Source organism: Diabrotica virgifera, chromosome 4 (genome assembly GCF_917563875.1).
Source record: "Diabrotica virgifera virgifera chromosome 4, PGI_DIABVI_V3a".
Lineage (NCBI taxonomy): Eukaryota > Metazoa > Arthropoda > Insecta > Coleoptera > Chrysomelidae > Diabrotica > Diabrotica virgifera.
Window position 1 is genome coordinate 79,668,884 of NC_065446.1, and position 17,055 is coordinate 79,685,938.

The 17,055-nt window shown below is 32.6% G+C and overlaps 2 protein-coding genes across 3 annotated transcripts in view; both read right to left on the minus strand.

Moving 5' to 3' along the window:
* Positions 1-722: 722 nt before the first annotated feature.
* On the minus strand, positions 723-2,375 carry LOC114339666 (uncharacterized). Its single transcript, XM_050649187.1, has 2 exons — positions 2,235-2,375; positions 723-1,657 (listed from the first exon to the last, which is right to left on the minus strand). The coding sequence occupies exons 1-2, from the start codon at positions 2,363-2,365 to the stop codon at positions 1,423-1,425; spliced, it is 366 nt and encodes a 121-aa protein (XP_050505144.1). The 5' UTR covers positions 2,366-2,375; the 3' UTR covers positions 723-1,422.
* Positions 2,376-14,133: 11,758 nt separating this feature from the next.
* The window catches only part of LOC114325783 (unconventional myosin-VIIa), a 278,092-nt gene continuing 275,170 nt past the window's right edge, over positions 14,134-17,055 (minus strand). For both annotated transcript variants that reach the window (XM_028273912.2, XM_028273911.2), the window contains one exon: positions 14,134-16,283. In XM_028273912.2, the coding sequence (XP_028129713.1) occupies positions 15,930-16,283 (354 nt within the window). In that variant the 3' untranslated portion in view covers positions 14,134-15,929. The remainder of the gene's footprint in view (positions 16,284-17,055) is intronic.

Genomic DNA, 17,055 nt, shown 5'->3' on the forward strand with positions numbered 1-17,055 from the left:
GCACTGCAGTTGTCACACCAAAATTCGTAGTGCTCTACGTTAACTGAGGATCTTTGAATAAGCCCGCAATATGCTGATGCCACATCTTCCGCCGAGCGACCACTTATAGCTTCATGCCACAAAACGCAAATATTTTCTTCATCTTTTGTTAACGAAGCAAAAGTTTCATTGAACACAACTAATTTACTAACAAAGACAGATTTTTTTAAAGATAACTTTGGAAGTAGTAACACTTTTTGCATATCCGCGCAATAAACTTTAAATGAGTCTGGATAGTCGTGCTGTCTGTCATTATCATACGCTTTTCTGGCAGCAATATATGCCATATGGTGATCATTAAACGTATTACATTGATCACAAGTCTCTGGAATTGTACATATTTTTTTGTGCTCTTTTTGATGTACGCAAATGTCACACTCATCTTGATTTGGTTGATCAAATCCAATGTTAAGTGAATTAAATTCAGTTCTATATCTGTCATAAGATATTTTTTCATGAGTTTCACAAAAATGTTTCCACATATCAGTAATAGATAGCTCTTGAGATAAATATCTTCTATTGGGAGCATGTTGCAATTTATAGTGTGATATTTGCGGATTATAAGATTCAATATGGTTTCTTATTAGAATGGGATCCTTCTTGTTAGATGGAACAGACGAGCCTCGTTTATCCTTAACCAGTTCTAACCCCATAGATTGTTTATATCTGTTTTTGAAGTCCGTTATCATACCATCAGTTTTCATTCCATGTGTATGTAAATACATTTGCTTACACACATTCATTTCAATACCATCATCCTTGAGCAACGAGTATGTAAGGACGTGTTGACGTTTATTTTCACTATCTACTTTTCTTCTCTTAATACCCCCAATCTTTATACTGGCATTAAAATATTGACTTCTCTCGCCAAAACTCATTTTCCAAAATGACTGGCAAATATTTTGTCTTCTTTCTTCTGATAAAAATTCTCTACATTTTTTTTTACAATTACATGGTTCTAATAACTGATATTTTTCTAGATGCCTCTCAATTTGCTCTTTCGCTGTTCTTGCTCTTTTTTTTTCTGTTTTTCTCGTATCCTTCATCGGTTTTATCACTGATTTGTGCTTCTATAAAAAACGTAGATATTAGTTAATTCATGTGAAACACAAAATACAAAGCATTTTTACCTGGCAGAGTTTCCTGGTTTATATCTTTCAATTGTTTATCTACTAAACCTTCATTTTCCATAACAGTGCCAACTACACTTTTTTCATTTTCAGTTTGAAAAAATTTTGCTATTCTCCTTTTTTTCTTTGTCTCATAACTTATTTCTTCAGATTCTTGTGGGTCATAACTAGGGTCTAAATCTGAGTCATCGTCAACTGTGTCATCTAAAAAGTATAAGTTTGGTCTAATTGTTTATAATAATTAATATTTTATTTAGTAACCTTTATTATGCTGACAAACGTCTATAACATCAACCGATTTTTCTTTGTGACATTCATTATTAACATCCGTATCATTTTGACTACCATCCTTTGTTCCATCAATTAATGGTAGCGGTTTTAATTCGGTATAAACTTTTGTGTTTTCTTCCTTCCTAATATCTCTTACTAAACATATTGGTTGAATATCATAAAAATGGTTTTCATTAGTAGAGGGGTTATCATTATCACTAAAAATAAAAAAATAAAAATCAAAAATGCTAGCGACAAACGTCCATATTATTATTATCATTGTAATAATACTCCAAACCAAAAGCTTTTGAGTTCGAAGGCTCTTCTGAATAAACTGTTATGCTTAGTTTATTTGATTTTTGTTTATAAATTACTCTAAAAATAATGATAATACACATATTTTAACTTCTGAAGTTTAGAATTAAAAATTGCTACATTTGCTATAAATACACAATGTGTTTAAGAAATACTTTTTAGTATACGAATATGAGCAAGATAATTAAAATAATTTCCACGAAACATAGTCAATAGAAAAATGTTTTGGTAATTGAATATCCACTGCACACAAATATAACGATTTTTGTTACATAAGTAATGGTAACCTAAATATTTATTAACAATCAGCTGACATGCGAATTTTCTAAATATCAACTAAATTAATTTGTTGTAACCTATCACCTTTTACAGTAATAAATAAGTCGGTTCATATTATTTTTTGTTTCAAGAAATGTTGATTTATTCAGAATATGTTAATTTTATAATCAGAAGTCCGTATAAATAAATCTAGAAACCTACTTTTGATTTTGTAAGCCGTCCATCATCAGGTTATCAACCAAATAATCGTCTTTCACAGTATCTTGTATCGATTTCAAACAATCTTGACCAAAGGACGCAAGTTCACTATACCTATAACAAAAAGAATGCATTCGTTACAGCATTTCTTTTGAATTATCTACCATTTTACTGATTGTTTGTTTTTTGAAAATCAAACAAACAAAATTGTACTTTGTTTGTAATGTAAAAACTAATACTCACCGCTTTTCAAGATCACCCACTTCCTGAACACAAACTACTTTATTTTCCTTAGCCAAAGCCATTATAATGTTTTTTCTTTTAGACATAGTTTTCAAAACTTTATATAATTAGATTAAAACAAATTCACCACCAGACGAGTATGTAGGTATACACAGTTGAGACTGGCTCGACAGACTGAATAATTTAACGAAGTGCATTGGAAGAACATAGTAAAAGATCCTTCGTTTTCGCGCCAAAGCGGAATTAAATTGGAAATACCTAGCATACACACTTTAAAATAATTCGCCGAGTTTAAATGACCGGAAAAAATATGGATATATCTAGTAAATGACTTTGCTAGTTTTTTGTTTAGAAATATGACGTTTTTGTCTTTCGGCTTAAAAATGGTAAGGTATGTTATTAGGAACTTCCAATTTAAAAAAAATATTTATATATACACTTTTCAAAGGAAATATTTAGTAAAAGCCTTTGTTATATTTTTCCTTCTGAAATAAGTAGAAATGTATCGTTCACTGTATAAGTTGCTATGTTTATTCTAAAAAAATAACAAGATGCTAGGTTTTTCCAACCAAATTTATTGAAATTACCATTTTGCTAGGATTTTCCATCTGAAATAACTTTCTTAAAAATGCAAGTATTTACAAGTTTTAAGTACCAGTCGATAAAGAGCTTCATGGGGTTTCACACAATTGATACTAAGCATAAACCTAGTAAGTCACTTTACTAGGTTTTTCCTTTTCACGGGAGAGTTCATCTCTAGTTCATCCGTGACATTTCTTTCTTTGCAATACGGAAAGGCCCAAAGTGTGATGCCTGGGGAAATCTGAGAGAAGAGGATATGGGACTACTGATGAGGGGGAAAAGACCTCCGAAACCGGTATAGACTCTTCCTGTACTCTCCGATTTAACCAGAGTATTATGCAGCTGCTGCATTTTCGTGTTGCAAAGAAATTGAAACTGTTTATACATTTTTATCTAAATCTTGATTTTAATTGTTTTTGATATTTGGTTCGCTACCTAGGTGGTATAGTTCAAAATTAAAACGACGATAATTAACATTATAAGGGCATGTATGAAAAAAATCGATAGAATTAAGACCGAAGCGTTCGAAATGTGGGTCTTCAGAACAATTCTACGTGTATCCTGTCAGAATAGAACATACAACCAACCTGTCAAGTCTGGAAGAGCTTCATATAAAAGACAAGCTATTAAAGAAAGTAAACCGAGCATACCTAAATTACTTCGGCAACACAGCTACAAAAACGGGGACTAAGGAACTATTGGTACTAGAAGGAAAGGTAGAAGGCTTAAGACAAAGAGGAAGTTCTCCTACACGATGGGTAGACCAAATGTCACAGGATCGCAGCCAATGGTGACAGCAAACTAGCAATATTTAGAGTATCACCACATCCTCAAGGGGCTCAAGAAATGAGGACGAGGATGAAGAATTTCACTGTCGACTCTTCTTCTTCTTCTTCAGGTACCATCTCCGCTACGGAGGTTGGCAATCATCATAGCTATTTTAATTTTTGAGGCAGTAGCTCTAAATAGTTGTTTTGAACTGCGTCCAAACCATTCTCTCAGGTTCTTCAGCCATGAAATTCGCCTTCTTCCGATGCTTCTTCTGCCGTCTATCTTTCCCTGCATTATGAGTCGCAGGATGCCATAAATCTTGCCCCGCATCACATGTCCGAGATACTGTAGTTTTCTTTCTTTAATTGTAAGTTCAACTTCCTTCTCTGTACCTATTCTTCTCAATACTTCGTTGTTCGTAACTCTATCTACCCAGGAAACCCTCATAATTATTCTGTAAGTCCACATTTCAAAGGCTTTAAGTTGTCCCATTGTATCTATGTTACCGTTAAAACCCGATTTCAGTTAAAACCCGAATTTACTAGGAAAAACTAGTTTTAACTAAGCGCTTTAGACAATTCTGGTTTTAACTAGTCAAAACTAGATTTGACTGCTCAATTCAGTTAAAACTAGAAATCGCGAACGGATTTTATTTAGAGTATTTTATACGCGATTCTCTTGTGATTGCATATATGCATATCGATCAAATCTACCTGACAGCGACTATTCATTTCTGAATGCAATATAGGTTTGGACACAAGACCTCTCTTCGTTTTTATATTTTTAGTCTTCTTCCGTTGGCAGGTTTCACACATAGGGCCTTTCATCGATTATCATTTGTTTCGAGCTTCTGTCATGTGTCACATAATATTAATATATCTACGTCATACGTCTTTGGTTTGTCTCATTGGCAATACCAATAACGTATGACGTAGATATATTAATATTAGGCGACACATGACAGAAGCTCGAAACAAATGACTGTGAATGAAAAGCCCTATTGGTATAAAAGTATTGATCATATCAATAAAAAGTTATATTTGCCTATTTCCGGGCGGTTTCAGTTTTCAACCTGTCCCGATTTTCATGAAAAATAGCAACATGGGCTGCTTCAATTATGCCAAAAATATTTTCGACAGGTAAATAATATTTGATGGTATCAATTTTAGAAGCTATCTTTTTTATTTCGCCAACTGCAACAATTCTAAATCATCTTAGTCTTCAATTTTGTAATGGTGTTTTCTTGGCAGACAGTTCCGCATCTTGTACTTCGACCATTAATTTATTATGTATGATTTTGGTCACAACATTGTAGTGACTTTCTTTCTTCTTTGTCTCTTTCATTTGTAAAATAATTTCCAAAACACGTTCTTTTCACGTTCTTATATCTCTGCTCTCAATCTGATCTTCGATATTATTACTAATGGTGAATAATACACAGTGGTGTAATATATAACCAATAAAAACGATGCAAAATAATCAACAGTTTCACACACTACTTTGCTACCGATCGGCCGCCTTCGTCATTAAAACTACCCCGAACAAGCCGTAATACCTACATACTTGTCTCTTGCAACAATTTTAACTGGTATTCGCCAGTAATTCCAAAAAAGCTACTTTGAACTAGTATAAATTACTCTAAATGAAATCCGTTTGGGATTTCTAGTTTTAACTGAATGTAGCAGTCAAATCTAGTTTTGACTAGTTAAAACTAGAATTGTCTAAAGCGCATAGTTAAAACTAGTTTTTCCTAGTAAATTCGGGTTTTAACTGAAATCGGGTTTTAACGGTAACATCTACATTAAACGTCCATGATTTCATTCCATAGTAGAGTACACTGTATACATAACATTTTGTTAGGCGTACTTTAAGAGCTAATGTTAAATTTTTGCTACATAGGACCTTTTTCATTTTAATAAAATTAGAACGTGCTTTTTTGATTCTGACTTTGATTTCTGCAGTGTAGTCATTATTTTCTGTTGTAAGTGTTCCTAGGTAAGTGTACTTTTTTACTCTTTCGATCTGCTGGCCCTCTACTATCAAGGGTAAATCCATCGCCTTGATCCTGGATTGTGGTTAGGCTGCAGTGTTTCACCCACTTTGTTCTTGTTAGTACTGAACGCTGTTATGAGGATGGTCGCAAAAATCGGTGGAGGAAGTTTAAAAAGAAGGAGTAGAGTTTGGAAGAGAAAAATCAGTCGGATTTAACCAGTCATCTGAATTTTGCAGACGCCATCTGTCTTTTCCTGGAAAGGTTTACTGACATGAAACTGAAATTAAATGCATTCAAGCGGGAACCTGGAGGCCATCGGATTATTATTCCTGAGACCAAGAAGATATGAATAAATTCAGAAAATTTAAAAAAGAGCCTTTGGATGTAGGTCGACTTTTTATAGTGTTTATCAAACGTAGTCTCAGGTGAATCATGAATATTGAAAGGTACGAGACCGGTTCAAACGAAAAATTGGAAACTAAGGCAGGACAAACGAGTGCTAAAATAAAGATAAGAGAACGAAAGTGGAGAAGACTTGACTAAAGTTTTAAAAAACAATTCCGAGGTATCTAGGAGAGGACCATTGACAAGGACGCACGAAACATTTGGAAAAACTTGGGGTGAGCTGATAAACCTACCTGGAAATAGATACGGATGGCAGAGTCTCCAGGATTCTCTATGATTCTCAGAGAATTAAATGAAATAAGTAAAGTTAAGTCAAGTCAAAAGATGTGTGCGATAAGTTCAGTAAGAACAAGCTGAAAATGCGAGCATTATCATAACGAAAACTTTTGTTTACAACAGGGAAGCATCATTTTTCGAAAAGTCGAAAATTCAATTTTTCGACTTTAAGATCGGTTATATCGAATTTTCTTCAACTCATTATGCAGGGAAAGATCCAAGGAAAAAGAAGCATAAGGAGACGTATAATATCATGGCTGCGCAACCTGTTCAATATCATGGCTCGGAGATACCTCAAATGAACTTTTCAGAGCAGCCGTCCCTAAAGTCTGAATAGCTATAATAATTGCCTCCATTGCGGAAATAGTACTTAAAGAAGATATCGAATTTGAGAAGAATGCTCTGCACAAGAGATTTGAAATTGGAGCTAAGAGTTAGGTTGGCTAGGTGCTAGGTTTTCATGACTTTGTTATATGGAATGGAAGCTTGGACCTTGAATGAGGCATAAATGAAAAACCTGGAATCATTTGAGCTGTGGATGTATAGGAGAATTCTGAAAATATCGTGGACAAAACACATCACAAACAAAGATATTCGGAGAAAGATGCATAAAGGAATGAAAATCTTAAATACCATCAAAACAAGAAAATTGGAATATCTCGGACGTATTACACGTGGAGAGAGACAAAACTTGTTCCAATTGATTAGGCGGGGAAAGATTCAAGGAAAAATAAGCATAGGGAGATGTAGAATAGCTGAGAGTTTATCAAATTAACTTTTGATAGCAGCAGTCTCTAAAGTTCGAATAGTTATGAGGATTGCCGACCTCCTTCGAGGAGATGGCACTTAAAGAAGAAGAAGATATGGAATTTGATTCGAGATATCGAACTATATATATAAACGGGGTGCCATATCGGCTGACGCCGCATCCCCACAGCTAACCACCATCTGTTTCTATCATGGGCATCTTCATCCTCCGAGGAAGATGCCCATCGAACTATCAATATTATAGTATTCGTAATCTACATAAAAAACACATTGAATTGATATATCATAGGCCTCAAGTCGAAAATTCGATTTTTCGACTGCGTGATCTCGAATATGGTCCAAGATATCGAAATGCCGTTTTCACACTTGGATTCAGAAGACAAAACTACATAGGAATCCGTCGGTAGATCGGCTCCAAGTATGGCATGGCAGGGGCGGCGGCGCACAAACGAATGAACGAACGAAGGAAAGAACAAAACAGACTTTGCGAATTTATAGATTAAAAAGTTTACGTTGAAAAAAATAACATTTAAAATGAGTTTAGAGCACTCTAGATTTAGTACCAGTTAATGATGAAATGGAGGAGCATAGGTTTAAATGGGTAATACAAATAGTTCAACATGAAAGCTAAAACCGTTAAATTGTACAGAACAGTATTGCAGAAATCTCCTGAAATATAAAAATAAAACGAAAAAACCCAATTATGTAGACTCGCGTAAGGAAGAAAAGCAAGGGTAATGATAACGATTAGTCAACCTCTTTTAAGTATCGAATAACATTGTCTAAATATTTATGACTTACATGTTGTCTAATCAGATAAGGTAGATCTCTGTTTTTAAATAGCTTTAAATTAGTGGCTAACAACATATTTACAGAGGTACATCCATTTTGTACAAAGAAGACATATTCAAGGAAACAACTGATTTCATTATTAAATATTATAACGTTATGTAGCGTGTTTGGTGTATATTTCAGCTATTCAGTCTTTTTACAAAAACAATTTTTTCCAATATGGCAACGAAATATGAATCTATTACATGTAGACATCTACTTTGGGTTTGGTATATACACTGCTCCAAAAAATGATGAAAGCACCACCAAGAATAATATCCCAGATATTATTCTTAAATGAATGCATTATAATGCAATTTTTTGATATATCTTGTTGGAAAATCTTGAATATTTTAGAAATAATATTTTCGCATAATTGGAGATTGTAGATTGTTGAATTTTGATTTACGAGTCATTCACTATTTATTTACGAACACATAATAATCGGAGGGGGTCAAACCAGGCAAATAAGCTGGATGAAATAGCAATTCGAAGCAGAGGTGTAACCAGGATGATCATAAGGGGGGAGTTACAGCTAGTAGATGGTCTCTGGGGTATGAAATAGCAATGGTGTTAAGCGTAATAGAGCTCAAAGTACATCCAAATGGCGGGGCCTACAACCCCCAAACCCCCTGGTTACGCCTATGATTCGAAGCCCAACTCATGAATTTTTGCCATTATAGTAACGCTTTTGTGAGTCGGTGCATTGTCTCGGAGAAACAACACTTTTTTCTTCTGCTTATGGGGCTTTTTCTCACTAGGTTCCTGCTTCAGTTTGTCCAATAATGCATAACAATAGAGAGTTATTGCCACCGGCAAATAAAGGTTCCTTTATTACAGGATACTTTAATAAAGGACAAATACAGGACGGGTCTAAAAGAGTGGTATTGCAGACGCAGTTAAAGAATCTTTTATTTTGACAAATGACATGAAATATTTTTGTAAATATAAAAATAACCTATAAAATTCCATTTGTCGATATAAATTAAAATAAGATAATTGAAGAGTAAAACGTTAAATTTAATTATTTTGTCATTTAAAGATGTTTAGAGAACAACATAATATATCCCATAATACTCATCGTTCAATAATATGGAAGTGCAATAAATTGGAAATACTATTTTAGGAGTTTTTAAATACTTTTGCATTATGGGTATATGTAATGGGGAATTTCTGGAGAATATATTATTAGGGAATAGTGGATATCCATTCCTCAACTACAACTACCGAATGACACCATTCCAGAATTTTCAGACAGAAGTTGTGTTTTTATAATCCATCACAAATCCCTTCAAGAATTGTTATTGAAAGAACATTTGGTATTGTGAAGAGATTTCCCATTTTACCATATGTAATGAGATGCAAGTTACCTTTTATTCAAAGAATAATATCAGCTTGTTCAGTTTTACATATTGCAGTAGTACATAATAGAGAAAACGTTGAAATACTGGCAAATGAGTGTGCTGTTGATATTGATATAGAAGCTGTGGCAGTACATTTTCAACCAGGAGCTAATCTAATGCGACTAAATTGTGTGTGTGTTTGTTTAAAATTATTGTTCGACATTTAAAGCTAGCGCTTAAACTAATTTTATTTTTATTGGACTGCAGTTTGTTAATAAATTTATAAATAAATATAAATATTATATTGGTGACTGATTTTAAGTATTTTATGATCATTAGCAGGTTTGAAATAATAAATTTATAAATATATACATACATGCTATTGGCGTTTGATCTTTTATCCATTATGGCCCTCTCTTTCTTTCTTTTCACCTCTGGATAACTAGTTATCAGGAAGTTTATCTGACAGATTAGATACTAATAGATATCTGACAGAGAAAAACTTCCCGTTAACTAGATATCCGGAGCTGAAAAGACAGATACTAAGGATACTGTTATATAAACTTCCCAATAATTAGTTATCTGAAAATGAAAATACCTCTAATGTGTCAGATAAACTTCCCGATATACAAAAAGATAATAGAAGAATTAAGCTTTATGCTGGTTTTTATTAATTTTTTTGGCAATGTTTAAATAAACAAATACTGATGGCATGAAATGGATCACGAACAAGGAGGAATGAAGAAGGAATTGGAGATTGTGTTTACCATTAAACGCATAAAACTGCAGTATCTGGGACACATATGATAAATCAGCACCGTTACTCCCTGCTGCAGTACATATTGCAAGGTACAGTCAAAGGTAAGCGAAGACCTGGTAGAGGGAGAATATCAATGGAACTGTTTCGAATCGCAGCTAGCAAGGTTACGATTGCTATATGATTTCCAACATTCGAAACGGATAAGAACCAAAAGAAGAAGATGGCATGAAAATGAAAGTGTATTAATACTTTTGATTAAAAACTTTATAGATTCTAATCTATAAAAGATTAAATTTTCAAAAATAAATACTTGAACCTTTGTTTTATTTTGTTAACCTGTTGTTATATATCTGTTGAATAGAACTCTATTTTGAATCTAGAATTTTAACAAATCCTAACTTTCATTAAAATTTATTGATCTTATATCTTCAATCTCTTATATCTGCAATAAATATTTATTTCTATAGAAAAATGTAAAATATATTGAGTTTAATAAATGAGTTACTGATATTTTAAGTCTGATCATTGTAATTAGTAACAATTTAAAATTATTTACATAATATTCCTTTTTACAACTTCTTGTAATAACTCAAGCTTCAATAAAATGTTCTTTTCTATATTCGTTTGGGTCAAAACATAAATAATCTATATCTCAGAATATTACTTAGAGTTGTTTTTAATAATTAAAACCCAACATACAACTTTAATGATGAAAGTTTATTCAAATATCAATCTCACAATACATAAATTATCAATCCAAAGAAGCGACAAGATAAATTCAAAATACAAGTGAAGTTAGACCTTTCTTCACATTTTTGACACGTTATGTCAAAATAAAGGAACTTTTATTAAGAGGAAACAGTAGCGATCAACAGGTAGCGAAAACGCGTTCCAAGATTGCGGCTGTAATTTTGAATATTTTTTCGAGATATTTGGCACACGTATTCGTAATATAATAAAGAATGGCGGTACAGAGCCCAATTTGAAAAATATATTAATATGTGGAAATTACTCTGTAATTAAATAAAATATTAAGAAAACGAGCCTGTACCGCCATTAAGAAGAACAAAAAAATACACTTTCTTCAAATAAACTTTTTTATCCGATGCCTAGATTTTGTGTCATTTTGGAACTACTAAAATTTTTTATTTCATTAGTAGTTCCAAAATGACACAAAATCTAGGCATCGGATAAAAAAGTTTATTTAAGGAAAGTGTATTTTTTTGTTCTTCTTAATGGCGGTACAGGCTCGTTTTTTTAATATTGTATTTAATTACAGAGTAATTTCTACATATTAATATATTTTTCAAATTGGCCTCTCTACCTCCATTCTTTATTATATTACGAATACGTGTGCCAAATATCTCGAAAAAATATTCAAAATTATAACCGCAATCTTGGAACGCGTTTTGGATACCTGTTGATCGCTACTGTATCACCTTAAAATAAAGGTGTCCTCTAATTTTTCTTAAATACAGGCGGCCTGTATTTTATTAAAAGACAAAAATAAAAGACGCAATACTGCGCATGCTTATATGTCAAAATAAGGGATCTTTTATTACAGGTCGACTTAAAAGACGTTGGCAATAACTCTCTAATATTGGCTATTGATAGTTTTAGGGCCGGTTGTTCGAACGCTAATCAAGAAGTTGATTATAATCAATCATTTATTGTAATCAATTTTCTTGATGGGAATCAAATCGCGACATGAAAAATACATGTATAACACTAATCAGTTATTGATTGTAGGTAAAACAGTAATTAAAATATAGCCGCAGCTCTTAAATTCTTAAAAATTATTATTATTATTGATTTGTTAGTAAAAACAAGAAATTAACATCAGAAAGAGTTTAATTATGTTTTATTTTAAATTAAAACCAAAATAATAAAATAAATCAGTCAACATAACCTCAAAATGCGACATCTGTCAGAAGTACGCTTAATCAAATATAATTGTAATTAAATATTTGATAATGATCAGTTTTGATTAGCGTTCGAACAACCGGCCCTTACCCTTTTTAAGAGAGTCAATTAAAATTACGCCTTTGCAATCCCAAAATACTATTGCCATGACCTCTCCAAGACATTGATTGACTCTTGGCCGCCTCGCATCACTTTTGCCGACCTCAATCCACTATCGTGCGCTCTGTTCTCTGGTGTGTAGTAATAGATTCAGGTTTCATTAAAGGATACCCATCGACACCAAAAATCCGACGGATTGCGCTTTATAAGGTCCAAAAACTGCTGAGAAGTGGTCACACCATTATGTTTTTAGTCGATGAGCAGCAAACGTGGCACCCATCAGCAGAATATTTTTTTTATATTCAAAACTTCTTTCAAAACATGACTAGTACGCTCGTTACTAATTATTGTGTTAATTCTCGCACATTTACGTCACGATCAGCTAAAACCATTTCGTGAACGTTCTTCACATTTTCCGGTATAACTGCATCAGTGGACCGTCCAATACGTGGTTCATCAAATGTAGATATAGCCACTACGAAATTCATGGAACCAAAATTTGACAGTGTAGTCTAAATAAGCATTAGTACCATAACATTTATCCAGATTTCCTTTCGTTTTCTTCGCCGTTTTATTTCTCAAATAATATTGTTTATTGAGAGACATCGAAAATCGTTTTTCTCCGTAATATGCGTCATTTTTCCAAGCACGTCAACTTTATGCAGTTGTCAAACATATACAGAGAGAGTCTGTAAAGTGGAATAAATTCAATATCTCAAATACTAATTGTTTTTTTGGAAAATGCTCAGACCCGTCGATTAGTATTTCAAATTGTCCTTTTTGACATTCAATAATAATGTATACAGGGTGTCCCAATTTAGAGATATGACGTCATCGTCGATTTTCTTAAATGGCAACACTGTCATTTTGATAGCTAATTTGATAGGGTTTGTAAAGTTATACATAACTGCAAAATATCAAATTTTTATTCTCTACCATTTACAAGATAATAGAAAATAACAAAGTTATATCTGTAATTTGGAATATATTCAATAATTAAAATACTAACTGTTTTTTTGAAAAATGCTCAGACCCGTCGATTAGTATATCAAATTGTCCTTTTTGACATATAATAATAATGTATACAGGGTGTCCCAATTTAGAGATATGACGTCATCGTTGATTTTCTTAAATGGCAACACTGTCATTTTGATAGCTATTTTGATAGGGTGTGTAAAGTTATACACAACTGCAAAATTTCAAATTTGTATTCTCTACCATTTAGATGATAATAAAAAATAACAAAGTTATGAAAAAGAAGTAATCAACTAATAATTGAATTTAATTATTTCAATAAATTAAGCAAAAACTCATAATGTTGCCCTCAATTATTGTCAAATTGTCAATGGGCAACGTTATGAGCATTTGCTTAATTGAAATAAATAAATTCAATTATTATTTGATTACTTCTTGTTCTTCATAACTTTGTTATTTTTTATTATCTTGTAAATGGTAGGGAATAAAATTTTGAAATTTTTCAGATGTGTATAACTTTACACACCCTATCAAAATAGCTATCAAAATGATAGTGTTGCCATTTAAGAAAATCAACGATGACGTCATATCTCTAAATTGGGACACCCTGTATACATTATTATTATATGTCAAAAATGACAATTTGATATACTAATCGACGGGTCTGAGCATTTTTCAAAAAAACAGTTAGTATTTTAATTATTGAATATATTCCAAATTACAGATATAACTTTGTTATTTTCTATTATCTTGTAAATGGTAGAGAATAAAAATTTGATATTTTGCAGTTATGTATAACTTTACAAACCCTATCAAATTAGCTATCAAAATGACAGTGTTGCCATTTAAGAAAATCGACGATGACGTCATATCTCTAAATTGGGACACCCTGTATACATTTTTATTGAATGTCAAAAAGGACAATTTGAAATACTAATCGACGGGTCTGAGCATTTTCCAAAAAAACAATTAGTATTTGAGATATTGAATTTATTCCACTTTACAGACTCTCTCTGTATATACTAATAGATGGATCGTGCTAAAATTTGGCATGTATGCCTAAGAAAGGTTAGATTTTATATAATTAATGTTTTTTGTGAGATCTCTGCGCTCTAATCGGCGAAGGAGGATCAGATAGTTTGAAATTAGTAAGTATTTTTGTTTTTCGTTTATACCAAATGTGTGTCCTACTTGTAATCACCAATGTTAAATTTATAAGAGGTTTGCAATAAATTTTAGATCCACTGGCATATTCCTGTAAATCAATGTAGTCCACTGCCCGATGTAAATGGGCAAATTGTGTATATTGTACCGAAATAAGTTCATTTCGACCGACCGCGAATAACGGTTCCAACTCGACATGCTCTAGAGTTCCGCGAACGAGACGTATTACGAGAAGCGACACAGCGTTACTAGAGATGGGCGGATCATTCTCGATATTTCTCAAATATCCCCATTTAGATATTATTATATTTATAAAGAACGATGATGTTAGTTTAGAGTAGTAAATAAGATAATTCCGAACTATAATCTCGAACTGCTAGTTTTATTTAAATATCGCTCAATATGATATTTATTTTATCTATGTTTCTAATAAATCCTAAATTCATAAGATATGCAACTATTACATACCCCAACAAACAAATTTATTAATGCACCATACGAATGACTCAGTAGATCCAAAATACTTTAGTGATACCTATGGTTATATGATTTATAGCATGATGGTCTCTAATTTTTTGGAGCAGCGTATTGGTTGTAAAGTAAAAAACTGGTTGTAAATCTTATTGATACAAAGTCCTCTTAGTAAATATTGGTACTAGTACTCTTAAAACATTTTAGTATATTTAACACGTTTCACAAAAAAAACAATATTTTCGCAGACCAGCATATTCGGCACTATGCAATATTGCAGAACGACGAATGTGCAAAGACAGTCGGTAGAAGTACTTAAATGAGCTGTAACAAACTTGTAGAACAATGATACAATAAATAAAATATGTTCCTGTTAAAATAATATCATTGAAGCCGTTAGTAAAAGACGATGGTTAAATTATTGAGTTTTTGGGTTAAAATTTTTCTAAAAAAAGTTAGAAATTTTGCAATTTTTCTATTCAAAACTAGTTAATGTTTATCGGTCGACTTTATCTTATCATTAACTTTTCTATTAACTACATAATATTTTAATGAGTCTTGGATAAGATAATAAAACAACCAATATTAAAAACTCATAAATGTACCAATGGCTTCAATTATTAATTTGAAGGCAACACAAAGGATGTTGAGATATTTAAAGAATAGCTGACTGAAACTCACTTGCCATAAAAATGAAGATACTATTTTGGTAGCTATTAAGACTAGATAAAGACAGACAAAGTATGAGTAGATCGATTATTTTTCATTGTGGAAATGCACCGTTATATGTATAATTTGTATAACAAATAAAGAATACAACGATGTTGCCTTTCAGAAGAACATTTCGACCTTTGCCACACCGCTTGTATATTATATCTGCTGCAGGAGCAGTCAAAAAGTAAGGAATAAATACAGCGAGTAGCAAAATAATGGAAATTTCTATATCTATATAATCGAGAATAAAATTTAAAATGCCAATGGCAAAAATAAAATGAGCTCAGCCTCATAAAAAATATTTCTACCAACTGATCGAGTAAACCCGACTCCATTTAATAGTTTGGTTTACCAACTTGGTCTGCGAAAGTAACCCTCTTCTAGCTAGGCTGAGGAGGTACCATGGGAGCATTGTGGTGTAATCCGCTGATCGGGCGAGTTTTCGGCTGTTGTTCAGCTCGTCTCTGATCCACCGCGTAGCCGTGTATCTCCTCTGTATATTCTTTAATAAGTGTTGCTATCTGGAACGCCTGCGCTGTTGTAAGAATGACTTTACTCTGTTTGCGATCGCTTCCTGTGATGATCATGAGACAGTTAAGAGCAGGAGAGTAGCTGAGGATGCTGTTGTAGTCGTATGTGCACAAAGCATTTCGAGAACGGTGTTCTAGAAGATGAAGTCCTTTTTGGTCAACGGCCAACCACAAGACTCGAGGCCAGTTTGATGTAAAGGATTGCTGCAAAAAAAAAGTAAAAAAAAAGGATTAGATATGAACTCTTCCAATTAGGGGACAAAATTATTACAAAATTAGCGAGTGATATTCACACTTCAGACACAGTTGACAGTGCATATGTCAAGTGAAAGTTTTTGAAGTTATACTTCTTTAGGCACGAGGGTAAATTTTTATTTTGCTGGGCGCATGCGCACACCGATAGTATGGTAGGAAACTTTATGAGGGATCTGATTGGGTGTTAAAATCATCTGTCAATAATTGTTCATTCTGGATAAACAAAATGTTGTGTATATTAGTTTTTATTGTTGTGAGGACAGTGACAAAAAGCAAGTTCATAATTGTAGTGACTTTTTAAATAGATTTTAAAAGCAACAGGTACGTACCTTATTGTAAATGTTTCAGTATTGTAATAAAAAATTACAAATTAGGTAAATACCTATTTGGAAAATATACCTACCTAGCTAGTAGGTAATGCTTTGATTTACATAATTTGATTACCAACAAAAATCTCCATCTAATATATTGCTTTTTTAGTCTATATTTTGTCGTATATTAATTCCACAAGAATCAAACTTATTTGATTAAACTAACAGAATAAGCAACTGTCAAAAAATTTTTAAAACGTTTAGTTGCTAGGTATATCTTTCCACTTCATTCACATGTCTCGGTAGTTAAATTCTGCGTGGGGCGAGTTCAAAATAATCTAACCTGATAGACGCAGGTTCAATTCCCAATGCAAATTTTTATTTTTTTAATTTTTTTTATACATTTTATG

What these genes read in the sequence shown, in the direction of transcription:
- LOC114339666 (XM_050649187.1), bottom strand. Translation starts at nt 2,365, where the DNA reads ATGCATTCTTTTTGTTATAGGTATAGTGAACTTGCGTCCTTTGGTCAA. An exon ending in GACGGCTTACAAAATCAAAA is followed by an intron (nt 1,658 to 2,234) that starts GTAGGTTTCTAG and finishes TTTTATTTTTAG; the next exon opens with TGATAATGATAACCCCTCTA.